The sequence below is a fragment of the Protopterus annectens genome, chromosome 7.part1, assembly GCF_019279795.1.
Source record: "Protopterus annectens isolate FY-2018-M chromosome 7.part1, PAN1.0, whole genome shotgun sequence".
NCBI classification, from domain to species: domain Eukaryota; kingdom Metazoa; phylum Chordata; order Ceratodontiformes; family Protopteridae; genus Protopterus; species Protopterus annectens.
In genome coordinates this window covers 72,491,105-72,517,605 of record NC_056740.1, presented here as the reverse complement: position 1 = coordinate 72,517,605, position 26,501 = coordinate 72,491,105, and the positions used below count along the sequence as shown (strand labels likewise).

At 45.5% G+C, this 26,501-nt stretch overlaps 1 protein-coding gene across 7 annotated transcripts in view; it reads left to right on the top strand.

Moving 5' to 3' along the window:
* The window catches only part of TJP1 (tight junction protein 1), a 2,268,071-nt gene that overhangs the window by 908,827 nt on the left and 1,332,743 nt on the right, over positions 1-26,501 (top strand). For all 7 annotated transcript variants that reach the window (XM_044078564.1, XM_044078565.1, XM_044078562.1 and 4 more), the window contains exon 13: positions 23,782-23,966. In XM_044078564.1, the coding sequence (XP_043934499.1) occupies positions 23,782-23,966 (185 nt within the window). The remainder of the gene's footprint in view (positions 1-23,781; positions 23,967-26,501) is intronic.

Below are 26,501 nucleotides of genomic sequence, written 5' to 3'. Positions count from 1 at the left end.
CAAAGGCTCAAAAATAGTAACATATTTTAAATTCGAAAGTTCATTGAATAACAGGATTTGTGTTAACATGCATTTTCTGAAGGATATGAAGTCTGAAACTCGAATGTATGTCATTATTTAGTAACTTCAGTCCCCAATGACTAGCAAAAAACACACATTTTAGGAGTAACAAACCAAAAAATGAAGTAAATATCTGGATATTTTTTGGAAATGTTATATTTTGGATGTAAAATACTTCTGCCAGCACCATTTACATGTACTACAGCAGATTTGAAACATTTGGCATAGGGGACTATTTTATATAAAAAAAAATGTAAAAAAATAATGTAATAAAAAGTAAGTAAAACACAACAATTTTACTGGCAGTTTATTCTCTAAAAGCAGTAACCCCCTTCAGGGTGTGTTTCTGTGCGAATAATGCCTCTGGGTGGGCATTATTTAAACAGTAACCTGTTGAGCATTATTGATTGCCTGGGGCCAGGGTTGCCAGACGTCCTGATTTGGGCGGGACTGTCCCGGAATCAGCAGCCTGATCCCAGGTCCCACCCTGCCGGTTTAAAGCCCGGCCAGCCTCCGCTTTGTTTGCTTTTTTTTTTTTGATTGTCCCGTATACCTGGCATACGGGCCAATCAAAAATTACTAAACACGAAGCTTCTTGTGTTCCGCATTAAACACGAGAAGGAACCGGACACCGTGGAGCCAATCCCTAAGAGGCCCGACAGGATCCTTAGCCCCCCCCCCCCCCTGCTGACCGTGCCCACTGGAGCAAGGGACCCCCGGTAGATGCCATGTTGTCAGCAGCAGCCACTAAGAGGGAACTTGCCCAGGAGAGTCCCTCAGTCCATCCCCCAAGCAAGGAGTCTCGGATGATGGACCATTTGGGGTAGCGAATGTTTAGTTCAGCGACCTTCTCAGTGAGGGCGCTCAACTATTTGGCACACGTCATTAGGATGCAACGCGATCTTATTAAGGAATACGCTGCATCCCCCCCAGAGTCCGTGTCGGAGGAGGACAAACTAATGCACTCCACCCGTATGGCCACTCTTCGTTCTGTGACCAACACCTTTATGCGGTTACTTTCCCACGCTACCGAGGGAGCCGCTAGAGCTGCAGGAGCGGGCCTAGTCACAAGACGGCAGGCCTGGCTCCGCCACTGCGATTTTACGGAGCCCTTCAAGGTGTCATTCGCGAACGCCCCCTTTGACGGTTCTGCCCTTTTTGGCAAGACTGTTCGTGACACCTTGGTTCAGAGCGAGAAGGATGGGAAGACGCTGTCTGAGTCCGCTTCTCTGTGCCCCAGAGGTCCTACTCTAGGAACCAAAAGGGCCAGAAGAAGATGTGGTTCTGGAAGTCGCAGCACTCCCAACCCGCTCCGGCCAACCAGTCCTTCCGCGGCAGAGGATGACAGGCAGGACGCCGCCCTAGGGGCAGAGGGGCTCCCAGGAACTTTGGGTCCAGGGAACCTTTCTCTGAACGGCCCACACAGCAACCCTGAGGGGTTGCCCAACTGCTCCACTCTGGAGGCAGTCGGGGGACGTTTCTCGGAGCACCTAGCGGCATGGGAGTCCATTACATCGGACCGCTGGGTACTCCAGATTATATCCAGAGGTTACAAGATCCCCTTTCTTCATGTCCCAAAGTTAAAAACCCTCCCCGATGTTCCACCCGATCAGAGGGATGCCGCTTCAGCAGAAATTGGCCATCTGCTGAGAAAGAGCCATCCAGCCCATCCCCCCAGACCAGATCAGATCAGGGTTCTACTCCAGGTTCTTTTAGTGCCAAAAAAGACGGGGGACCTAAGACCCATTCTGGACCTGTCCCTGTTGAACCTGGCAGTTCCCATAGAGAAGTTCCGGATGGTCACTTTGCAATCCATCCTCCCCCTTCTAGGAGAGAATCACTGGATGTGCTCTATAGACCTCAAGGATGCGTACTACCACATTCTGATGGACAGACGATCCAGGAGGTTTCTTCGCTTCCGGCTGGGAGCCAGTCACTACCAGTTCAGGGTCCTTCCCTTTGGTCTCACCACAGCCCCCAGGGTGTTCACCAAAGTATTAGCAGAGGTTGCGGCCCACCTGAGGCTTCAGGGGGTGCAGGTCTTTCCGTACCTAGACGACTGGCTTCTCACCGCCCCAACAAGGCATCTACTCTCTTTGGCAAGAGACTACTTTCTTCGTCTAGCTCCCTGGCTAGGCATCACGGTAAACATAGAAAAGTCCAACCTGGTCCCTACTCAAATAATAGAATTTGTAGGAGCCAGGTTAGACACGAGAAATTTAAGAGCCTTTCTCACAACCGACAGAGTTCGGAATCTACGACTCCAGGTGCGGGCCATCCTTCACTCCAGCTCAACACCTGCGGAATTGATCCTGAGGGCGCTAGGGTCTATGGCGGCAGCGATTACTCTTCCACTCGTCCGCTTGAACATGCGGGTATTTCAATGGACACTTCAGGTGCAATGGTCATTTCTCTCCCTCCCCCTGTATCATCCCATTGCAATCAGCAAGGCTTGCAAGCGGTCTCTCTTGTGGTGGCTCCATTCTCCGGACCTCCACAGGGGCCGCCCCTTTTGTGCATCTCCCCCTCTCGCCACAGTGACCACGGACGCTTCCCGGCACGTGGAGCGATTCAGAGACCTCCCTGCATATCAATGTTCTGGAAATGAGGGCGGTGCTCTTGACGTTGCAAGCACTTCAAGCCCTCCTTCCCCTGGGAACAATTGCGATTCAGTCAGACAACATGTCGGTGGTCTGGTACATCAACAAACGGGGGAACCAGGTCTTACCCTTTATGTCGAGAAGCCATGCGAGTGTGGGAATGGACGATCTCCACCAACCGCTTTCTCATCGCAACGCATATTCCAGGTCGGACCAACATCCTAGCGGACAAGCTCAGTCGCACCATTATCTCCCCGTACAAGTGGTCTTTCAATTCTCAAGTAGCGAAACGTATCTTCGCACAGTGGGGGACTCCCTGCTGCGATTTCTTTGCCTCTCCCTTAAACGCCAAGTGTGACAGTTTTTTCGCTCTAATCCCCCCTCCAGGGGATTCTCCAAGAGACGCTCTGGTGCATGCTTGGCCTCCCGGTCTTCTTTACGCATACCCCCCCTCTACCTCTGATGCTACAAGTACTTCAGAAAGACTCTCGGTTGGGGTGCAGAATGATCCTCATTGCCCCGTTTTGGCCTCGACAGATCTGGTTCCCTTACCTAAGGTCTCATTCAGTGAATCCACCTTGGATTCTAGATCCCATTCCGGATCTGATATCACACCCATCGAACCTACCAACTCCGAACCTGGACAACCTGAAGTTGACTGCTTGGCTGCTCCAGTTCCACTCCTGATCAGGACTCCCGGTATCTCGTCCCCAGTTAAGGCCATTCTGGTAGCGGCCCACAAGCCCTCTACCAGAAAAATTTACCGCAGTAAATGGAAGCGTTTCTCCATTTGGGCAGAGCGGCAAGGCCTAGATCCTTTCACGGTTCCCCTTCCTTTGGTTTTAGATTTTCTTACTACTCTCTTTAATGATGGCGCCAGTAGTTCCACGGTCAAAGTTCAGCTGGCGGCCATATCTCATTACCATGTTGGTCATGATTCAGGGTCTCTTATGTCAGCTAAGTTATGCAAAACCTTCCTAAAAGGCACCTTTTTCCTCAGACCCCCTGTCAAAGAAACGGTTCCCTCGTGGGATCTTTCCTTGGTACTTCAGGCCTTGACCGCTCCCCCCTTCGAACCTGCGGCCACAGTCGATCTTAAATTCTTGTCCTTTAAGACTGCTTTTTTGGTAGCCATTACTTCGGCTAAGAGAGTTTCTGAGCTTCAGGCCCTGTCCATGAAACCGCCTTATTTGATCTTTCATCCGGACCGGGTGTGCCTCAGGATCAATCCCTCCTTTCTTCCTAAAGTAGCTTCGGAAGCTAACATTAATCAGTCCATCAACCTCCCTGTTTTCTTCCCTAAGTATCAAAACAAAGGCGAATACAAGCTGCATTCCTTGGATGTTCACAGGCAGCTTTGTTTTTACCTTCATAGGACAGCTGGTCATAGGCAATCAGACCAGTTGTTCATTTCTTTTGCCAAATTCAATCTGGGTAAACCAATTTCCAAAGTTTCTTTGTCACGCTGGATTTCTCAGTGTATTCTGTTGGCGTACCAAGCCTCTGGGAGGCCCGCACCGGAAGGAGTCCATGCTCATTCGACCTGGTCTGTCTCTACTTCAGCGGCTTTTAAATCTAGGGTTCCTCTGGATGACATTTGTTCAGCAGCCACTTGGGCTTCATCTCATACCTTTATTACTCATTACAAGCTGGACGTCACTTCTAGAGGTAGAGTATCCTTTGGCTCCGCGGTGCTCCGGAATATCCTTCCATGATGGCCACACAGGATTCAGGTAGCTGGGGACTCTGTCCCACAGGTTGCTGACAAATGAATTCTCCAACTTCAGATTTAGAAGTTATGTACTTACCATAACGTTCCATCTGAGTAGGTGGATTCATTTGTCTGCAACCATCCCGCCCTCCTATCCCCCTGGCCTTGTCAGTTTCCTGCAGAGGGTGTGTTACCCTTTGGTTAGGGTAGTTGGTGCAGGGCAAACTCTATCTGAGGTCATGTAGGGAGAGCAGGGCATTATGGGTGAGGGGAGGAGTTAGGAGCTCGGATCCATAGCTGGATAAACCATGCCGGTTTGGATCCGATATCAGATCCATACCCACAGGTTGCAGACAAATGAATCCACCTACTCAGATGGAACGTTATGGTAAGTACATAACTTCTAATTATAGCACATACATTTCTGTTATTAGTCTTGATTACTGTGTTTGTTTTGTCAGACTTCTAATATTTTGGGTGTTATTGATTTTCTGTAATTTTTTTCATTGATTTTAATGTGCCTGTCCATCTCTATTAAATTAAGTAACCCTTACTTTAGATCTTTTTCTTCTAAACTGATGGCACATTCTTTATTCTCCATTTCCTGTGGGCATTCTACTGAAAGTTCCCAGACAACTTCCTGGTACATATTTTTTTCAGCAGCAATCCTGGGTCATCTGTTGCTGTTTCATATGGGTACTCACTCTGCTAAAACTCCACAACATTGACTGTGTTAGAGTTGCCACTGTTTGCTGTTCCTTTACTTGCTGTGCAACTCCAACTGAACTTTTGTGCCAGTTTCCTACAAAAGGTTTCAGAGTATCCGCATGTGGCACCTAACCAGATGCTTCCTATTCTACCTGTTTCTCCTTAATCTAGGGACTCTCTGTTTCATCGTGCTGTGATGATTTTCTACACTAAATCCTTCACGTCACAGGCACTCCATAACTTCAATTTCTATTGCATCTCTATTACTGATCTTTTCTGCTTCTCCCTTTATTTTCATATTTTTTGTATTGCAAAATTTTCCTTATCAGTCTACATTTGCCAGTATTTCTCTCCAAATATCTTTGGTGTTTTTTTTTTTTTGTATTGATCATTTTTTCTTTCTCCTCTGCATACCTATTGTACCATATTAAATCTCTTTCTTTCCCATGTCTATATTTCTTCTTCAAATGTCTCCCACTCCACCAGCTTCGGGACTCTCTGTTCCATTATGCTGTGACATGACTTTCTTCACTAAATCCTTCACTTTGCAGGTACTCCATAGCTTCTGCTTTTATTTGTCTTGTGATCTTATTTTTTTTATATTGTGAACATTTTCCGTAACAGGGTGCTTTTGCCTAGTTGATTAGTTTGGCTTTCTCCATTGCATACATATTAAACCATACCAGTTCTCTCTTTCTTTCCCAGGTCCATTTTTCTTTTTTATACCCTTCAAAGATCCAATGCCTTACATAGAGTGGAAAAGAAGATATTGGTCCCTGAACTCTGTTTTTCAGGTTAGTTTCTTCCATAGTGATCATTCAAAGGTAAAGGCTTTAAGTCTTTCCTAAGTATAAGTTCAGAGGTGAGCTATTCAGAACTCTTTGGCGTCTGTAATGGACTGCAGTATGGTTCACTTCAGCTCTGATTGTGTTCATAATGTGGCTAAGATAGCAGGCTCAGGCATGTACATCTGAAGGGTAGCATAGCTAATGCTTTTCATCAAGATGAAGCTCAGTCAAGCTATGTCGGATGTCCCCTTCTGGAGGGGAAGGTGGTGGTTAGCCCAGCTCTCACAGGATCTTGTAGATGACCTCTTGGAGAGGGAACAAATCTTGACATTAATACTGTTAATGGCCTGTATGACTATCTTTTTTTCAAATCTGTTGGGTGTCATCTTGTAGATGCAGCCAGTTCTCCCTTCCCTAATAGAAACCCTTTCAGGGACCAGGGGGAAGCCTTTAAGCATTAGTCTTGCTCCTGTCTTCTTGGCATTGCCAGTCTAGTCATGCAAAAGGATGGTTCCTCTGGCCATGCATTTTCATCCCGCGTATCTTGAACTTTCCATTGGAGGGGTTGTCTTACAATCTTCCCTGAATTGGAGGACCATCACAAAAGACCAGTGGATTGTACACATGCCCATGGTCAGGCAAGTATTGGTGTTCTTAGGCTGTGACCCTACAAGGGGATCTGTTTAGTTTGTACTCTCTGTATAGCTCTTGGGAGAGGCCTAGACCTTCTGCCTACAGGATATAATGAGATTCAAGGATTCTGTTTTTGCCTCTGTATCGTTTTGTGAGGGAGGGGGAGCAGAAACTTTTTTTTTTTTTCAAAAAAAAAAAACAAAAAAACAAAAAAGCTCCCAAACAAGAATACATAAAACTTGACAGGAGTAGTTGAGATTCAAACAGATAATTTAACTTTATTCTAGCTAGCAAGTGTGGTTTTAAGACCATTGGGTTTAGTGGCAATGGCTGTTCTCATGGTTCAGTTTATCCATTGTCCTCATGAGAATTCTCCAGTAGATGATCCACACTCAGTGGTTACAGAAACATGATTCATTGTCCCTTTCATTCAGAATTACTCCATGCAGGACTCATCTAAAATGGTCGCGTAAGTCACCACTAAAAGAGGGCAGACCCTTTCAGCTTCCCTCTTTGGTAGCAGAGATAGCTACGGATTCATCCTCCCTTCGGTGGGGGAGAGGATTGCTAAGAGAGTGACGTCCAGGGTACTTGGCAGAATCAGAGGCTTGTCTTTACATCAGGGTATTGGAGACAAGTACAGTTCTACTTGTTTTGCAGGAATTTCAGAACTGGCTTCCTCTAGGAATGAGAAACATCCAAACAGACAACATGATAGTTTTTTGGTACATCACAGGCAGAGGGAACCAGATGATCTTCACTCTGTCAAGAAGCCATGAGGGTATGGCCATGGGCGATAGCCTCTCACCGCTTTCTCATTGTAGCGGTTATCTCCAGGAGGCTCAGTGATCTACCAGAGGCAGGTTAAACAGGAGTCACCTCCTTCCTGTGCTGTGATGGCAATGAAAATTATCCATTGCTGGAGTAAACCATGTTCTGACCTGTTCGTGACCTCTTGCTACACCAAGTGCAGCAATTCTTTTGCCATCTGACGTCATAAGGGGCAGAGCCCCAGGGACTCGCTGTCTAGTCGTTAGTCTTAGGTGGGCTAATCTGCTTATCCACCCACCCCCTTTCATATCCAAATTCATACAGAAAGCCATTTGGTGCAAGGAAACAGTAATTTGCATTGTCCCATTTCGGCTAAGACCGGTCTGGTTCCCTCTTCTGAAACAGTATGCAAAGCAATCCCCTTGGTTTCTAGACCCATTTTTGGGATCTCATCCCTCACGTGTTCAAGGAGACTCACCTCGACCTTTCCAGCCTGAAGCTCACTGCTTGGCTTCTCCAGTTCCAGTGATGGCACAGCAATCTTCCCTTTTTTCTCACATGTTGCATATTCTTATGGCTTCTCAGAAGGCTTGCATGTAAGATGTATCACAGCAAATCGAAGAGGTTTGTTATATGGGCTGAATCTCTCATAATAGAACCCTTCTCAGCTCCAATGGCAGCTATGCTGAAATTCTTGTCTTCCTTGTTTGCTGCAGGATCTAGTTTTTCCTCTCTCAGGGTACAGTTGACGGCTATTTCCTCATTCCGTGCTGGGCTTCAGAATGCTTCCTTAGCTTCTTATAAACTATTTAAAGCTTTTCTCAAAGGGACATTTAATTTAAGACCTCCCATTAAAGAACCTGGCCCCTATTTGGGATTTGAACAGGTTTTGAAAGCCTTGGCCAGACTTCCATCTGAACCTGCTGCTACCACAAAACTAAAATGTTTATCTAGGAAAACAGTGATGTTGGTGGCCATTACATCAACAAGGTTTATGAGTTCCACACATTGTCTTCTGTTTTTGCATACATAAATTGTCACAAGGATAGAGTTGCCCTTAGAACTAATCCTTCCTTTCAGCCGAAGGTGGCTTCTGAAAGTAATTGTCAGCCTATAAATTTGCCAGTATTTTTCCCAAATTACCAGAACAAAGGAGAACTCATTCGACACGCCTTGAATGTACATGGAAAGCTTTGCTTTTATTTGCAAAAGACTGTTTTTTTATTAGAAAGGATGAGCAACTGTTTGTGTCCTTTGTATATAAGCTGGGTAGGAAAATTTCCAAAGTTTTCCTTTTCCAGATGACTGTTTGATTGTGTTGCATTTATCTACTCTTCCCAAAACAGACCATTGCCTACTAAGCCAAAAGCATATTTAGCCAGAACAATTGCTACTCTGACCGCCTTTTTCAGACAGTTATCTTTAGATGAAATTTGTCAGGCTGCCATGTGGTTTTCTACCCACACATTTGTCGAGCACTACAAGCAGTATTGCATATCCAGAGCCAGGGCTGCTATCCTGAAAGGTCTACGGTCTTGAGACCACCCAGGGGTTCAACTAGTTGGGACTCTGACCCATATGTCAGATAGGATGAACTGAATGAATAGGATACAAAAGTTATGTACTTACCATAACAATAGATCCTTTCATTCTGGTCCATCTGATATGACAACCTGCCCTCCTTCCTCCTGCATATGTATTGGTCTAACTTTGTTTTCTGTTAATAAAGGCAACATGTATGTGTCAAACTCTTGGTCGGGGAGAGCAGGGCATGTTGGGTAAAAATCTAGAAAGAGCTTCAAGGCTAGACCACTAGAGTGTCTTGAGCAGATCCAATCTGGGGCTTGAGGACCTGTGTCTCATATCAGATGGACTGGAATTAAAGGATCTGTCATTATAAGTACATACATTTTGATCCAGTATTGTCTTTTTTTTGCCCATTTGACATGTGGGTTGTCTGATCCGACTGGATCCGACCTCTGGAATGATTTTGAAGCTTCTCTGATCCAGGCCTCTAACTTCTCCCTAACCCATAATTCCCTCCAATCTGCATTAGTACCGTCAATCTCATTTACATCCTGAAGACTTCAGATGTGTATTCCATGAGAGTTCAGCGAAAATCTTTATATCCTTTAGGTTATAATCCTTTTATTCTCCTCCCCCTGCTGAGAGACTTGTCTCTCTAACATTAGTTTAAAAGAGATCATAAGAATATTGTTAGATTTTTTTTTTTTTTTTAAAGTATTAGTCCCTTAGTGCGTGGGTAGGTTTTAGAATAGTAGATGCTTCTAGTATAGTTTGGTTAAACTGAGTAACAATTTGATATTACTGTATTAGTGTGTGTTTTCTTATTAGAAATAATAGTGATTCTTTCTGGGTGTACTGCATTTCCAGTGTGACCTTGCTTCTAGGAGTTATTCATACTTTTACCTTCGCTAACATAATTATGCCAGATAATCAGGTTCAAAAAAGGGTACTGAATGCGGGCACAAACTTCCTCCTCAGGATCCCCATTCATTATGTATGTACTGTTTGGGCACCGCCCATCTTGATACCATGTGCAAAGTCTGTGCTTCTTTCAGTTCTAAGACACTTCAAACTTGGGAAAAGAGAAGCATATAGTCAAGGGCCTCCTCCCTCCACAGACAGGGTGTTCAGTTTCAGTTGGATTTGCTGTCTCCACTTCATCTCCAGTTAAGAAGCAGGACAAAATCAAACCTAAGGATAAACCTAAAGAAAGAGAAAAGAGTGAATCAAAAGGTCGGACAAAGGAGGATCAGAAAAGTCCAGAAAGTGTTCTGTGTATTGATCCTATGGTGTTGATCAGGCCATATCCAAAATCTCGTAGAAGGTCCGAGCCAACAGTCTCGAGTCCGTTCTTCCTCGTCATGTTTGTCTCCAGATTTGGTGAGCCCAGGGCTGTGTTCACCTGTACTTCAAGAGCGGAGATGCTAGAGACCGTTTTTGGTAGCTTCTGCCCGACATCCAGAAGTTTAACCAAACAAAATGTTGCAGGATGAGGAAGTTTCTCAGAATGCAACTCCAGCTTGGGGTTCTCTCAATGCCATCTCCTGGGAATGTACTAAGTATTGGTGCAACTACCCCTCCTCTCATTTCTCCAGGCCCAGACCACCTTTTGGACTCTACTGCCTTGGATCTGACTTGACCCCGAGTGACTATTTTGTAGCCAACACTCTGAGCTATTTTGAGTCTGACAGCATGCTTTTCTCTTTTGTCTCTGATGTCTTCAGATCAAGAAGAGACTCTGAGCCAAAGACTCAGTGTAGGGGTTCCAGGGGATGGGTCAAAACTGAAGTGTTGGAGCTGTCCCTCTCCCTTGGGGGCCTCTACATTCTGTAGTTCATATCTGAGATCTGCTTCTGGTTCTAGACTCATTGTCACTAAAGTATCTCTTTCATCATTGGATAGAATAAGAAGGGACCTCCAGAACAGATTTCAGGTTCAGCCTTTGAGACTGATTTGGAACCTTCTGGTCTGCCAGTAGAACCAGTTAATAAGAAACCAGCATATAAGTGGAAGCACACAAACTCATCTGCAGAGTTTTCACTGAAGAGACAGATTTGGATGAAGGTAAAGGCCCCCTTAGATCCCCGTCAGAAAGCATCAGCTGTGGTGATATTGAGTTGATGAAGCATAGAGGTGGACTATCCACTGTGAACCCTTCACCTAATGAATCTGTAGTACCACCCATTGACCCCCCCCCCCCATTGATCTCATGGGTCAGTGGGCACTGAAAGACCCTGACGTGATAAAACTAGTTCCCAAAAACCCTTCCCAAAGATATTGGCAGCTCCAGAAGATAGGAGGCATTGCAGCAAAGGTATTTGCTGTGGTGGTAGCAGCAGCCACTAAAAAGAAATTGTCAGAAGAAAGTTGCTATGTCAATTCTAATGGGGTGTCTATGACTGTGAATAAGTTTGGGAAGCAGACATATACACTTCAGAGATGTTTGTACTTAGAGCCCTGAATTGTTTGGCTCATTTTATTAATTCCAGAGAAACTTGACTGAAGGGCTTTCAAAGTCTCTGTCGGGAATTCTGTCTGCGGATGTTCAAAAAACTGTGGGCTTCTAGCTTTCTATTCTCCAGTCCACTTCCAGCTTAGCCATGTGACTGGTTTGCAGTGCAGCTGATGGAATGGCTAGGGCAGCAACACTGGTATCATCATGCGTCGACATGCCTAGATGCATTTGTGATTTTGCAGAATGCTGTAAAACATCCTTTATTAGTACCCCCTTTGATTATTCTACTCTTTTTGGGCCCAGGGTAAAAGACACCAACTAGGAATCAACAAGATGTTAAAGCTCTGTGCAGTGGAAATCCATTTTTCCACTCCACAAAGACCCTTTCCAGGAATCAGAGGGCCAGAAAGATGATGTGGTTCCACAATTTAGAGTTTTTATCAGGACACCCTTGGGGATAGACTTTCCTGTGGCAGAGAGGTGGTAACTCTAATAGACATCACCCTAGAGGCAGAGGCGGACCTCATAACCAGGTCTTCCACAGTTCCTTCACCAAAAAGCCCTATCAGTGCTCCTGAAGGGTTGTCTGACTGCTGCACTGTGAAGGTAATTGGTGGGGGGGGGACACTTACCCATGTATGCACAAGCCTGGTAAAATATAGCAGCAGATTCTTGGGTGCTAAATATAAATCTGAAGTAGGAACTTCATTTGTCAGCAACCTGTGGGATACGGATCCGAGCCGGAAACTTCTAACATAGCATAGATCCAAGCTCCTAGCTCCTCCCCTTACCCATAATCCCCTGCCTGCCCTAACTGACCTCAGATCTAGTTTGCTGCTCTTCAAGCAACAGCTAGGTTCAGAGCTCTTGGTGTTTTGTGAGGAAAAAAGTTTTGTATTTTTTCTTTCTGAGTGACTGGTTGTGTGTGTGGTAGGTTTACCCTTTCTCCTTTTTATATATTACATACTTTGTTTTAATTTAAGAATATTTCTCCCTCCCCCGCTGGTCGTAGCGTGTGTGTGTGTGTGACTGAATTAGGGGCCTAGTGAGTGTGCTTTTCTACAGTATGTCGGAGGCCCCTAAGGCAATTTTTTCGAAGTGCACCGAGTGTGGTCACAAGCTTTCACCGGCTGATGGCCACACTCGGTGCGTTAGGTGCCTTGGGGTTGAACACCTCTCTTCGGGTTGCGCGATTTGCGCGGCGGCGTTCAACCCCAGGGCACTCAAGGATCGAAGGTCGAAGCTAGTTCTGGCGGGCCTTCTACACCTAGACTCTGCTTCGGCCTCCGGTGCTTCGGTGCCCGCAACCCCCCCGGTAGCGGTCACCCTGCCTCCCTTCCTCCGACCGGGACTCAACCTCCCGCTTCGGCTCCGGAGGATAGGGAGGCCAGGAAAGAGACGCGGCGGGAGAAGCACCTTAAGCGGCGGGCTGAGGACTCTTCATCGGCCCCGCCCGCCAAGAGGGCTTCCCCGTCCACGTCTTCTCGATCTCCTCCTCCTCAGATCCGATCCCCTTGTTTCTCCCTGGGACCCGAGGAGGAGGTGATCCAGTCCCCGTCGAGGTCATCGAGGCGACACTCCAGGTCTGCCTCTGGCCTCGTCGAGGTCCACTTTTAGCATGTCTGATGCGGATATGGACCGGATGATGAGGAGATGCATCCAGGCCCAGATGCAGATGGGAGTGCTCTTGCCTCCCCCCCCCCCTCTGGGGGGGAACTCGACCCCTTTTTTCGCTCCTATAGCTCCTTCTCCGACCCGCATTCCGGGCTCCACGTTGGATCTGGGGGTAGGTCAGAGTCGACTGTGCTGGGCATGTCGGCTCCGACTAGTCCCTCGAGTCTGTCGGATCCGACCTCTCGGAGCCGTGGGCCGAGCTTTGGATCTGAGGGATTCGGTGTACTTTTCGGCTCCGTCCCGGTCGGAGCACACTGGTCCTTCGGATCAGACGTTCTCGGCGCCGGGTCTGATCCCCGCTTCGGATCCGAGTGGGAGTCGGATCTCGGATCAGTCTGAGAGCGGCTCCCCCTCTGCTTTCGCTGCGGTAGAGAGGGCACTGTCGAGTGCTTCCAGGCCTCTGGTCCTGGCTTCGGCTCCCTCCTGCACTCCTTCTCATCTGGTCCTGGCTCCTCTCACCCGGCCTTCCGGGCAGCCTGCCTCAGCGCCTTTAGGAGTTCCAGTGGAACAGATTACAGCCCGTGAGGACTCCTCGGACATCCCCCCCCCCCGAGGAGATTCCCCACAAGGCAAAGTGCAAAAGGAGGCACATAGACTCCCCTGAGAGTCTCACAGAAGATATGGACTTGGATGAAGGGGAAGGCTCCCCGAGATCACCCCCTGAGGATGTCTCCTTTGGAGACATCATGGAAATGCTCAAAATCAGAGGTGGGTAGTCAGCCCCCAAGGCTTCCTCTGATGAGTCCATATTCCTTGAGGCGTTTGAGGCAGGACCATCTACCTCTTGGGTGTCCCCTCCACCTGACCCCCTGGTGGATCTCATATCCTCTAGGGCTTGGAAGGAACCGGACACCGTAGAGCCGATCCCCAAGCACCCAGACAAAATTTTGAGCCCCCCTGCAGAGAGATCACATTGGAGCAGAGGTCCCCCTGTGGATGCCATGTTGGTGGCTGCAGCCACCAAGAAAGAGTTGGCTCAGGAGAGCCCCACGGTTCATCCTCCGAGCAAGGAGTCTCGCGCGATGGACCATCTTGGGAAGCGGGCCTTCAATTCAGCGACCTTCTCTATGAGGGCCTTGAACTATATGGCACACGTTATTAGGATGCAGCGGGATCTAATTAAGGAATACGCTGCTTCCCCCCCGGGGTCCATGTCGGAGGGAGACAAGGATTTGTACTCTTCCCGAATGGCCACCCTCCGCTCCATCTCTAATACCTCTATGCGGCTATTGTCTCATGCTACAGAGGGAGCCGCTAGAGCAGGCGGAGTCGGGCTTGTCATGAGGAGACAGGCCTGTCTCCGTCACTGTGACTTCTCGGAATCCTTTAAGGCGTCATTCGCGAATGCCCCTTTTGATGGTTCTGCACTGTTCGGCAAAACCGTTCGCGACACTCTTGTCCAGAGTGAGAAAGACGGGAAGACCTTGTCTGCCGTCGGAGTCCGCTTCTCTGCTCCCCAGAGGTCCTTTTCCAAGAACCAAAAGGGTCAGAAGAAGATGTGGTTCCGAAAATCGCATCAATCTCAGTCTGCTCAGGACAACCAGTCCTCTCGTGGCAGAGGAGGACAGGGAGGACGCCGCCCCAGAGGCAGAGGGGGTCCGAGGAATTTTGGGTCCAGAGAACCTTTCTCCGAGAGGCCCACGCAGAATCCCTGAGGGGTTTCCCGACTGCTCCACTCTGGAGGCAGTCGGGGGGCGTTTTTCGAAGCACCTGGCAAAATGGGAGTCCATAACAACAGATCGCTGGGTGCTTCACATTATATCCAGAGGTTACCTAATTCCCTTCATAGCGAACCCCAGAATCAGAAGCCTTCCCGATGTCCCACCCAGTCAAAAGAAGGTGGCCGCTGCGGAAATTCAGCAGCTTCTACAAAAAAGAGCCATCCAGCCTGTCCCCCCAGATCAAGTCGGATCAGGGTTTTACTCCAGGTTCTTTCTGGTGCCAAAAAAGACGGGGGACTTGAGGTCCATCCTCGACCTCTCTTTCCTAAACCTGGCGGTACCCAAACAAAAGTTCCGAATGGTCACGTTGCAATCCGTCCTCCCCTTATTGCGGGAGGACGACTGGATGTGCTCTATAGACCTCAAGGATGCGTACTATCACGTTCTAGTGGACAGGCATTCCAGGAGGTTCCTCCGCTTCCGGCTGGGAGCCAGTCACTTTCAATTCAGGGTCCTCCCCTTCGGTCTCATCTCAGCCCCCAGGGTGTTCACCAAGGTCCTAGCGGTAGTAGTGGCCCACCTGAGACTCCAGGGAATTCAGGTCTTTCCATACCTGGACGACTGGCTCCTCACAGCCCCAACAAGGCATCTACTTTGTTCAGGCAGGGACTATTTTCTCGGTCTGGCTCCACTATTAGGATTAACCATCAACATGACCAAATCCTTTCTCATCCCTACACAGATGCTAGATTTTATAGGGGCAAGACTGGATTCCAGACAGATGCTTGCGTTCTTGACTCCAGATCGACTTCGGAACCTGATGTTACACGTGCAGGCCATTCTTCAACTGCAAACTCCTTCGGCGGAATTGATTCTGAGGGCCCTAGGATCTATTGCGGCTGCAATCCCTCTGCTGCCATTGGCCCGGTTGAACATGAGGGTTCTACAGTGGGCCCTCCAGGTACAATGGTCCCTGTCTTGCAACCCTCTGGCTCACCCTGTTTCCTTAAGCAAGGTTTGCAGAAAATCGCTCCTGTGGTGGCTCCAGTCTCCCAACCTCCACATGGGCCGTCCCTTCTCACTACCTCCACCAGTCGACACAGTGACCACGGACGCTTCTCGCCTGGGGTGGGGGGCATTTTTCAGGCAGAACAGTCCAAGGCACTTGGAACGACGTAGAGACCTCTTTGCATATCAACGTCCTAGAGATGAGAGCGGTGCTTTTGACGTTGCAAGCACTACACAACTCTCTTCCGGTAGGGACAATTGCGGTACAGACAGACAACATGTCGGTAGTCTGGTACATCAACAAACAGGGGGAACCAGGTCTTACTCCCTTTGCCGCGAGGCCATGAGTGTGTGGGAATGGGCGATTTCCACCAACCGCTTTCTCATAGCAACGCACATTCCGGGACGGTCCAACATTTTAGCGGACAGGCTCAATCGTACTATCCTGACTCCTTACGAGTGGTCTCTCAACCACCGAGTCACAGAGCAAGTATTTGCCCGATGGGGGCGACCTTGTTGCGATCTTTTTGCCTCTCCTTCAAACACGAAATGCAACGATTACTTCGCTCTGATCCCCCCTCCGGGGATGTCCCCGAGAGACTCTCTAGTTCATGCTTGGCCTCCCGGTCTGCTTTATGCTTACCCTCCTCTACCCCTGATGTTGAAATTGTTACAGAAAGCCAGGCAGCTGGGGAGCAGAATGAATCCTCATTGCCCCATTCTGGCCTCGTCAGACTTGGTTCCCTTACCTATGGTCTCACCTAGTGTATCCACCATGGATTCTGGATCCCATTCCGGATCTCATCTCTCATCCTCTCGGTCTTCCGACTCCGAACCTGGTCAACCTCAAGCTGACGGCTTGGTTGCTCCAGTTCCACTCCTCATAAGGACTCCCGGGATCTCATCACCAGTCAAAGCCATTCTTGTAGCAGCTCACAAGCCTTCCACCAGGAAGGTTTATCGGAGTAAGTGGAAACGCTTCACTATTTGGGCAAAACACCGTCGTTTGGACCCTTTTACAGCCCCGATATCATCGATTCTAGGTTTTCTAACCTCTCTCTTTCACCAGGGGGGCTAGTTCATCCACAGTCAAGGTACAACTGGCAGCAGTCTCATACTACCATGTGGGGCAAGAGTCTGGTCCTATTATCACTTCCAAACTGTGTAAGACCTTCCTCAAGGGTACCTTCCTCCTTAGGCCTCCAGTTAGAGGTGGTACCTCCATGGGATTTATCCTTAGTCTTGCAGGCCTTGACTAGTCCCCCATTCGAACCGGCGGCCACGGTTTATCTCAAATTTCTCTCTTGGAAGACAGCCCTTTTGGTGGCCATAACTTCAGCCAAAAGGGTATCGGAATTGCAAGCTCTTTGTGTCAAACCACCATATTTGGTTTTTCACCCGGATAGGGTTTACCTCAGAATCAGCCCGTCCTTTCTACCTAAGGTATCTTCAGAAGCGAACATCAATCAATCCATCAATCTCCCAGTGTTTTTCCCCAACTTTCATAACAAAGGAGAGTACAAGCTTCATTCCTTGGACGTACACAGACAATTACGTTTTTATATCCATAGAACTGCTGGTCATAGGCAAATCCGATCAGTTGTTTATCTCCTTTGCCAAAAGTAATTTCGGAAAATCAGTTTCTAAGGTTTCTCTCTCTAGATGGATCTCGAGTTGTATTCTGTTAGCATATCAGAGTTCGGGGAGGCCTGCGCCTCAAGGAGTCCGTGCTCATTCTACTAGGGCCGTTGCCACTTCTGCGGCCTTTCAAGCTAGGGTTCCACTGGATGACATTTGTTCCGCAGCCACTTGGGCTTCATCTCACACCTTTATCAGCCATTATAAAATAGATGTTGTTTCCCGAGGTAAAGCGTCCTTTGGCTCTCCGGTGCTCCGGAATATCCTTCCATGAAGGCCACCCAAGACTTAGGTAGCTGGGGACTCTGCCCCACAGGTTGCTGACAAATGAAGTTCCTACTTCAGATTAAGAAGTTATGTACTCACCATAACGTTCCATCCGAGTAGGTATCTTCATTTGTCTGCAACCATCTCCCCCTCCTTCCCCCTGACCGATTGGATCGCTCTTGTGTTATTAGCATATGTTCCCATTGGGACACCTGTTAGCTGTTCTGCTATGGGGCAAACTTGATCTGAGGTCAGTTAGGGCAGGCAGGGGATTATGGTTAAGGGGGAGGAGCTAGGAGCTCGGATCTATGCTATGTTAGAAGTTGCCGGCTCGGATCCGAGATTGGATCCGTATCCCACAGGTTGCAGACAAATGAAGATACCTACTCAGATGGAACGTTATGGTGAGCACATAACTTCTTATTTCCAGAGGCTATACAATTCCCTTTTCCCTTCATTCAGTAAAAAAGAAAGTTCCCAATATTCCACTAAGTAGGAACCCACAGCAGCAGACATTCCCACACTGCTAGAAAGTCTTCCAGTTTGTCCCCAAAGACATAGTAGAATCTGGATTCTATTTGAGATTCTTTTTAGTACCCAAGAAAACAGAACCATATACCCATTTTGGATATAAGTTATGTAAGTCATTTTGTAAAATAGACAAAATTCTAGATGGTCATGATTTAGTCCATTTTGTCTCTGTTGAGAGGATGATTGGATGTGCTCTATAGATCTCCAGAATGAGTACTATCATATAAAAACAGAGAAGCAATCAAGGAGATTCCTCCATTTCCAGCTAGGAACCAGTCGCTATCAATTCCAAGTCCTGCATTTCAGTCTCACCACAGACCTCAAGGTGTTTGCCAAGATAATGTCAGTTGTTGCAGCACATCTGTGCCTGCTAGGAATCAAAGTTTTCTTGTATCTGGATGATTGGCTCCTGACTGCTATCTGCAAAGATATGCATTTACATCATCTGGACTGTTTTTGAGTTGCATCATCTGGACCATCTGATCCAACTATTGCAAAATTTAGGATTACAGTCAGTCTGACCAAAAGCCACCTAAACCCGACACAACATCTAGAATTCATCAGATACCTCTTGTACTCGGTACTACAGATCTCCTGTCTTTCCCAGTCCACATTACACTTCTCATACAGCTACAGAGGTACTTCATCACCCTTCTCTAGAAAATGTAATTCTTCGGCTTTTAGGTCTGATGACCTCCACAGTTTTAATGGTCCTGCTAGCCAGATTTCACATGAGCATACTTCAGTGGATAACTCTGTACAGTGTTCTCAAAGCATTCATCCACTGCACACAAAAATTTGCATCACTCATATCTGCAGAGAACACATCTCCTGGTGGATAAAATATACTTCAGTGATGAAAGGACTTCCATTCCATATGGATCCACCTATGGCAGTCGTAACCACAGATGCCTCCCTTCTAGGGTAGGGGTGCATTTTGAAGGGAGAGTGGTCTAAGGTGCTTGGTCACATTTAGAGGTCAGTCTTCACATCAATATCTTTGATGTGAGGGCAGTGCAAGCATTGTAGGCATTCCAGTATGTTCTCCCCAGGGGTGTGACTTCCATACAGACAGACAACCTGGTGGTATTTTAGTACATCCGCAAACAGGGAGGAACCCACTCTTGTCCCCTTTGTTGAAAGGCTGTTAAAGTTTGGCAGCGGGCAATGTTTACACACAGTTCTCTGATTGCAGAGCATTTACAGTGCATTAGTGGACAAATTGAACAGAGCTATCTTAAAGCCTCGAGTGGTCCCTCAGTCCATCAGTGGCAACCTTGATGTTTTGTCTTTGGGGCCAACCTTGCCGTAATTTTACAGCCTACCTAAATAACAAGCGTGAAGTAATTACTTTGCCCTGAACCCTCTTCAGGGACAGTTATTGAAGGATGTTGTGGTCCACAATTGGCCCTCGGGTCTCCTTTATGATTTTCCCCCACTGCCCTTATTGAACAGATTCATCCAGAAATCGAAGTATAAGGTGAGAGTGATCCTCATTGCTCCTTTATGGCCTCAACAAATGTGGTTTGTCTTCCTGTGGCCTCTACTAGTACATTCCCCATGGATGTTAGATCAGTATCAAAACCTGTTTACTCCACCCATCTGGATTGCCTCCTCCAGACCAGATATCCATGAAATTAACCACTTTGTTCCTCCTGTATTAGCCTTAGCCATGAGATGCCAGGCTCCCAGCATCATTGTTCTGATCATGTCAGTCTCAAAAACAGTCAGAAGAAAAGGTCTACCATATCAAGTGGAAGAGATTTTCCATTTGAGCTATGTCAAAATAATTGGACCTCATTTCTGCTCCCATTACTTCCATATTAGAATTCTTGTCTGAACTTTTCTTTCCACAGTGGCTGTGTTTATTCCACTATCAAAGTGTTAATGGCTGCAATCTCAAATTTACACACAGGACCGATTGACAGTTGTGTAGCTTAAAAACCTTTGGAATAAACTGAATCCAAGGTCCCAACAAGTACTAGTAACAAAATCGAAGAAAGTACCCAGGAAAGGTGAATAAACAGCAGTCCACAGCTGAGATGCCAAAAGTTTAATATGAACCACAACAACACATAAATGCTTTCACAAATAACACTACGTTTTTGTCCCTGGTATAGAGACTTCATCAGATGCGAACAATCAACATTAACACAGCCTTTATACTCCCCCCTCATTACCCATTTAAAACAATAAAAGAATGTTTTCTTAAACCTCTTGTAAGTAAAAACTATCCACTAGGGAATGCATATATTAAAAGCATTTTTGAAGGTACATTCATGTTGTGCATTAAAATTATCTACAAAAACATAATAAATATCTCTGCTATTAAAACAAAACTTAAATAATTTAAAAAAATAGGAGGGAGCCCTTGTATTAGTATTTCACCACTTTGAAATGTTTATTCATAAAACAATGTTCAAGTAATATTTTTTCAAATATATTTTAGGCATATTTGTTTTGCACATATATTTTTTTTAATTATTTGTTTTGTTTTAGTAGGAGAGATTTATTATGTTTTGTAGATAATTTTAATGCACAACATGAATGTACCTTTGAAAATGTTTTTAATATATGCATTCCCTAGTGGATAGTTTTTACTTACAAGAGGTTTAAGAAAGCATCATTTTATTGTTTTAATTGGGTAATGAGGGGAAGTATAAAAGTTGCGTTAATGTTGATTGTCTGCATCTGATGAAGTCTGTATACCAGGGACGAAAATGCAGTGGTGTTTGTAAGTTGTGGATTGCTGTTTATTCACCTTTCCTGGGTACATACTTCAATTCTGTAGCTTCCTTAAGAGTCTCTAAAGCCTTTTTTAGAGGAACATTTCTCCATCGACCACTTAGTGTAACAATAGATTCATACTGTCTGATTTTTTCATCTGGTTCAACCTCCCTCCTGCCCCCTTCCAAATTGACACAGATTGGCTTTTGGTGACTGGGTAGTTTTCTCTTGCACCCTGTCTGTGAGCAGTCCTGACAGATTGCCTTCCACTCCTGTTCATTGTCTGTCTGCTGGTGTTTAGCTTTGATTATAGTGTAATAGTTATCTTTTATTGGGGCAAACTCTGAGGTACTAAGGTAGAGTGAAGGGGATTATGGATAGGGAAGATTCAGAGGCCTGGATCCCCAAACCCTCCAAATCAGTGCAGAGGTCTGATCTCATCAGATCCGACAACACACGTGTTGAACCGTATGAGAATCTGACGGCATGGATCTATTGTTATGGTAAGTACATAACTTTAGTTTTTATTTAATTTTGGCAGTATAGAAGCCATTATGTTGGGAGGAAAATTCACTCTCTCAAAAAACTGTGTTTAGGATGTAGCTTTCCTTTAAGGCAGTGATGGCAAACTTATGACATGCATGTCAAAGGTGACATGCCATGAAGTTTTAGGTGACACCAGCATTCATCAATATACCCGAGTTACCAAAGAGACTAAAAAAAATGCAAGAAATATGTGACCCTGCACTTATCTATTAAAACTCAACAACAAAAAAGTCATTAACTGATGTTAATCAAATCAAATGCAATGTGTTCCATATTTTTTCAGTTCAATTCAAAATTACCATTAAAAGTAGGAAAATTTTTTGGTGTCCTATTTTAAGCCCAATATTAGTGTGCATATCATTTTCTGTGTTAAGTCACTGATTTTTCTTTTGCTTTTACAATACACAGCAGCATGCATGATTGGACTGTATTTTTTAAGTACATAAATATGTAAAGAATTGTTTCTCTCTTGTTCTGGGGGGTGATGCACCAGCAGAGTCAAGATGGCCATTTTCAGAATCTGTGACATGCCAAGCCCAAAAGGTTCGCCATCACTGCTTTGAGGCATAGTTTTGTGAAGTGTTCACTGTTAATCTGTTCTAGGTAGACTACTTGAACTGTTGTAGATTTCCCTTTGTCCTTTTTTTTGTTGTATCTTTCGGCTTTTCCTGTTAGGGGTCGCCACAGCAGAACTCCGGTCTGCTAATGATTGGCAGTAGATTTTTACGTGCCGAGTTGCCAGCTCTGACGCACAATCTTCAACGAAAGTACGCCCATTCACGCATGTCTCCACACAGAAGACGCTCTAGCTGAGAGTCGAACAGGACAACGTCTTACTGTGAGGTGGCAACGCTACTGCAGCACCACCACCACAGTATAGATTTCCCTTTGTCCTTTATGTCCTGATTTCATCTTCATCTGTCATTAAGCAATTTCACAGACATATCTGAATCATACTTCTCAACCTGCAGACATTGAAGATAGGAACAAAGGCTTTTGAAAAGTAAGGACATACAACCAATGATCTAGACATTTAATTAGCATAAAATGTGAACATAACACTTAACTCTTCCTGCTTTTAGGAGGAATGTGGGGTGGTACTAAGAAACATGTTTAAAAAACAGAGTGACAAAAATGATGGAAAAATATAACTACGTTATCAAAGAGCGTATGTAAAATCTGTAAACTTTAATAAACTGTATTGCAAAATTCCACAACGCAAGATCACTGTTTTTGCTTCAGGGAAAGGGAGAAGCAAATGCATGCCCTCCTTCTTTAAACTGTTGTTGCTACTAGCATGTTGGTCATATATTGTGGTTTTCTGTGTACTATACAGCTTAAAAATCGCATGCAATATTGGGGATTCAGAAAAATGTGAAGGAGTAAGTCAAGCCTGAAAATAGGGATTTACCTTAAGAAATAGGACCATACTGTGCAGCGGCAAATCATGCCTGAAAATAGAAATGTTCCTCCCAGATTGGGACAGTTGAAAGGTCGAATCTGAATGACAGATGGTAATTAACAGCTTTGGTGATCCACAAGTTTGGAATGCTGTTAAGAAACAGTTAAAAGTGATCAATTATTAGATAAGTTAGTCCGTCAGGTGCCATCTCCTGCAAGCTTGCTGTCAGGGGGTCTAGTATTTCACTGAGTACCCTGTACATGTTTGATTTTTGTGTATGGATGTAAATGAAATTCTTAATTTTACAAACCTAAATATTTTGTTTTTAAGTTTTCAGTCACTCATGCATCGTGGCACTTGATAGCTTGAGTGTGGTGATGCTTTTCTATAACTGTGTTCTATTTAATGACTAGAGTTTTTATTTAAAAAAATTTATTAACTTTTTACTAAAACATGACGGCATAATTTTACTTTGGCTTCCAGTGAGATCAGTAGAGAACTATAGTGTTAATACGTCCATAACCATTAATGGAGATGAGCATGTTCATGTGTCGTGATACATCTGTTATACAGTCTATGGACATGTTCACATGCTAGCCCTCTTGTTAAATCTTTGAGGGCTAAAGTAAAATAGAAGTTTATGGAATGTTACCATGGTAAATTTGAATTCTGTCAAGGAATTAGTAAAAATATTTGCAGAATATATTTGACAGATGCAGATCAGAATATTTTGCTATCCAATGATGCACCACATACTGTGGTGCAAAAGTTAATTGAACAATCATGACTGTACAACTGAAATTTATTTCTGCACAGGAACTCTTACCTTATTTTTGGTGAGTCTGATTCCACATTTTCCCCTCAAGTGCTGCTCCTAACCAGCATATTCACAATATATTGAACAGGTGTCTGGAAGCTGTCTCCAGGATTTCCTAGTATGCTCATTTCTTGAAGCCAAGCAGTAGTGTTAAACTTTTGGGCTGTAATTCTGTAGTACTTAAATGGTGCTAAGCATCATATTATTTCACTTGTTCAGTTACTATGTTTTGATTCCATCCTCTGTCATATTTTTAGAGCAGAACAGTTGGCCAGTGTTCAGTATACACTTCCAAAGACAGCAGGAGGGGATCGTGCAGATTTCTGGCGTTTCCGAGGCCTTCGAAGTTCAAAGAGGAATCTTCGGAAAAGCAGAGAAGACCTTTCTGCACAATCTGTCCAGACGAAATTCCCAGCTTATGAGAGAGTTGTTCTTCGGGAAGGTAAGTACAGGCATAATTACTGAAGTTCTGTCATTCATGAAGACACCGTGGTTACACTAGCAAATGTGAAGCATATGAGTGGATGTGGGTGAGTGTACTCAAGCCAGAAATGTTAAAGTAATTGGGTTAATTGTTTGGAAACAAATTATTTGGAAAAGGTGGCTATATATATATTTTTTAATTTTGAAAGACAAAAAGAACCTTATTCAGAATGCGTAGTGCATACCGTATTGCGTTTCCAAAAGAGTGACCAGGATTTTAGAATAATCGGCATTGTTGCAAATGTGCAGTAAACCTTATAAATAGTGAGCATGCACTGGGCATTGGAAAATCTTAAAGTAATGGTACTATATCTAGGCATGAATAGAAAGTGGGTGTGTTTTTTCAATGTTTTAAACCAAAGACAGTCCTCCTGCAATACCTGGGGGGGGGGGGGGGGGGGTCTGTGAGTGGTAAGCACTAGGTAGCCTATCTACCACAAGAGCGGTTTCTGGCCCAGAAATTGTAGTTTATTGGCCGTTTGGGCAGTTTTTCCATCTCTTTCAACTTTCTGGTTTAAAAGCCTGCGTGTGCGCTTGTTTCCCACCTTTCCTGTAACTAGTCTAGTCCAGATACGGATTTGCTGTATCCAGGACTGTTTGTAAGCTTCTGAGATCCCCAAGCCTTTCTGTGTTGGAGGGAAGCATTCTAGCTCATCAGTGGGAGTGGTAACTCCTAGGTAGCCATATCTACCACAAGATCCAGGTATAGATTCTTAGTTTTAGCACTTGAATTTGCTTATTCGTGCTCAGCACTTGTTCAGAACTTGTTGTTAGCACTAAATAAGCTACAAATTACTACAGTACTCAACCTTCCTCTTTACCTAGAGGAAAATAGTTTTTGTACTTACTTTCCTCACTTGCTTAGAGAAAAACAGCTCTTATACTCACTTTCCTCACTTGTCTAGAGGAAAGTATTTTTTATTCAGGCATGTCCAAGGGTCAGCTCCCAATGTTCTCTCCTGTATATTTGATGAAGCTGGGCGTCTTGGGGCAATGTAGCAATTGCCTCATGTACACAGACAACCCTCTCCTCCTACCACCCAACACCACAGCCTGTGAGAGATGCACTTATTTAGCCAAACTGGAGGTAATGCTCTCTCCAACCAAGACTGAACTTGACAGTCAAGAGGAGAAGGTAAACAGTTGCACCACACCACACTCATCACATAGTCCCACTAAACCTACACCACCAAAATTCACACACAGAAACACAAAAACATTCACAGAGGCTCTCAATAATAATCTGCTCAAGCAACAGTCCTCCAAAGCAGAAACGCAAGCAACCTCCACCCCCCAATACAACCCAAATGACACACAGCCCACAGACTCAGTGTGCCAATAAACCACAGCCCATAAGGCAAACCAACGTACCCAACACACTAGTCATAGGTGAGACTACAGTCAGGTGCACTGATGTCCCACTCACCAGGCTAAACAAGGAGAAGGTTACTGTCAGCTGCCTGTCTGGTGCCAGGATCCGCCACATAACCCATGCACTCAGGTCACTCCACAACAAATACAGCATTGTCCATGTTGGTGTGAATGACATGAGATGTATGTCCCTGGACTACATGAAGAGAGACATGGAAGAGCTCTTTGATCTTGTAGCCCAGGCAGGTATGACCCTAGCCCTGAGTAGCATCCTGCCATCGCCCAGAATGATACCTCAGTACAAGGACAAAATGATTGACTTCAACAATTGGCTAATCTTCTGGTGTCTTTTTAAGAGGATCCAGTATCTGTCTGCCTGGGACGACATGGTCGACAGACCACGATGCTGTGCCAGAGATGGCCTGCACCTGTCGCCCCTGGGATTCCGGATACTGGCTAAGGCTCTTGCCGCCCCTATAGTGCCTTTTTTAGGCAAGGTTGAAATGACAAATTCACCACTGTAACAGGAACAGGCAAGCAAAAACTGAGGGTAATGTTACTCAATGTTAGACGTCTAAATCTCAAAATGCACTCACTCGAGGCACTCCTTAAAATGGAGAACTTCGATGTCCGTTCAGTGACTGAGACCTGGTTCAAGGCTCTAGAGAGCACCTCTGCATTACCAGGCTATAACCCATACCACACTTTTCGGCCATCTAACCTGGACCAGAACACCAAAGGCGGAGGTGTGTCCATATTCATTAAGGATATCCACACCTCCAGGGTAGTTGCGCAGCGTAATGCATCCAAGGTTATCAAAGTACAACTAACTCTGGGCAAAACTGCAGTCCAAATTGTAGCTTGCTACAGATCCCCCACCATGCCCCAGGATTTCCACTCCTCTTTTCTTGATATACTGGAAAATATTAGGGTTCAACCAAACACCCTAATAATGGGCGATTTCAACTACCCCACTATTGACTGGGAAAACTACTCATGTACCAACTCCTTCGCTCAACGCTTTCTGGAATTCATAAATTCCAGTGCCCTGGATTAACTTATCCACACCCCCACCAGGGGCAACCGTATCCTAGACCTAGTCATTACCAACACGAGTGACCGG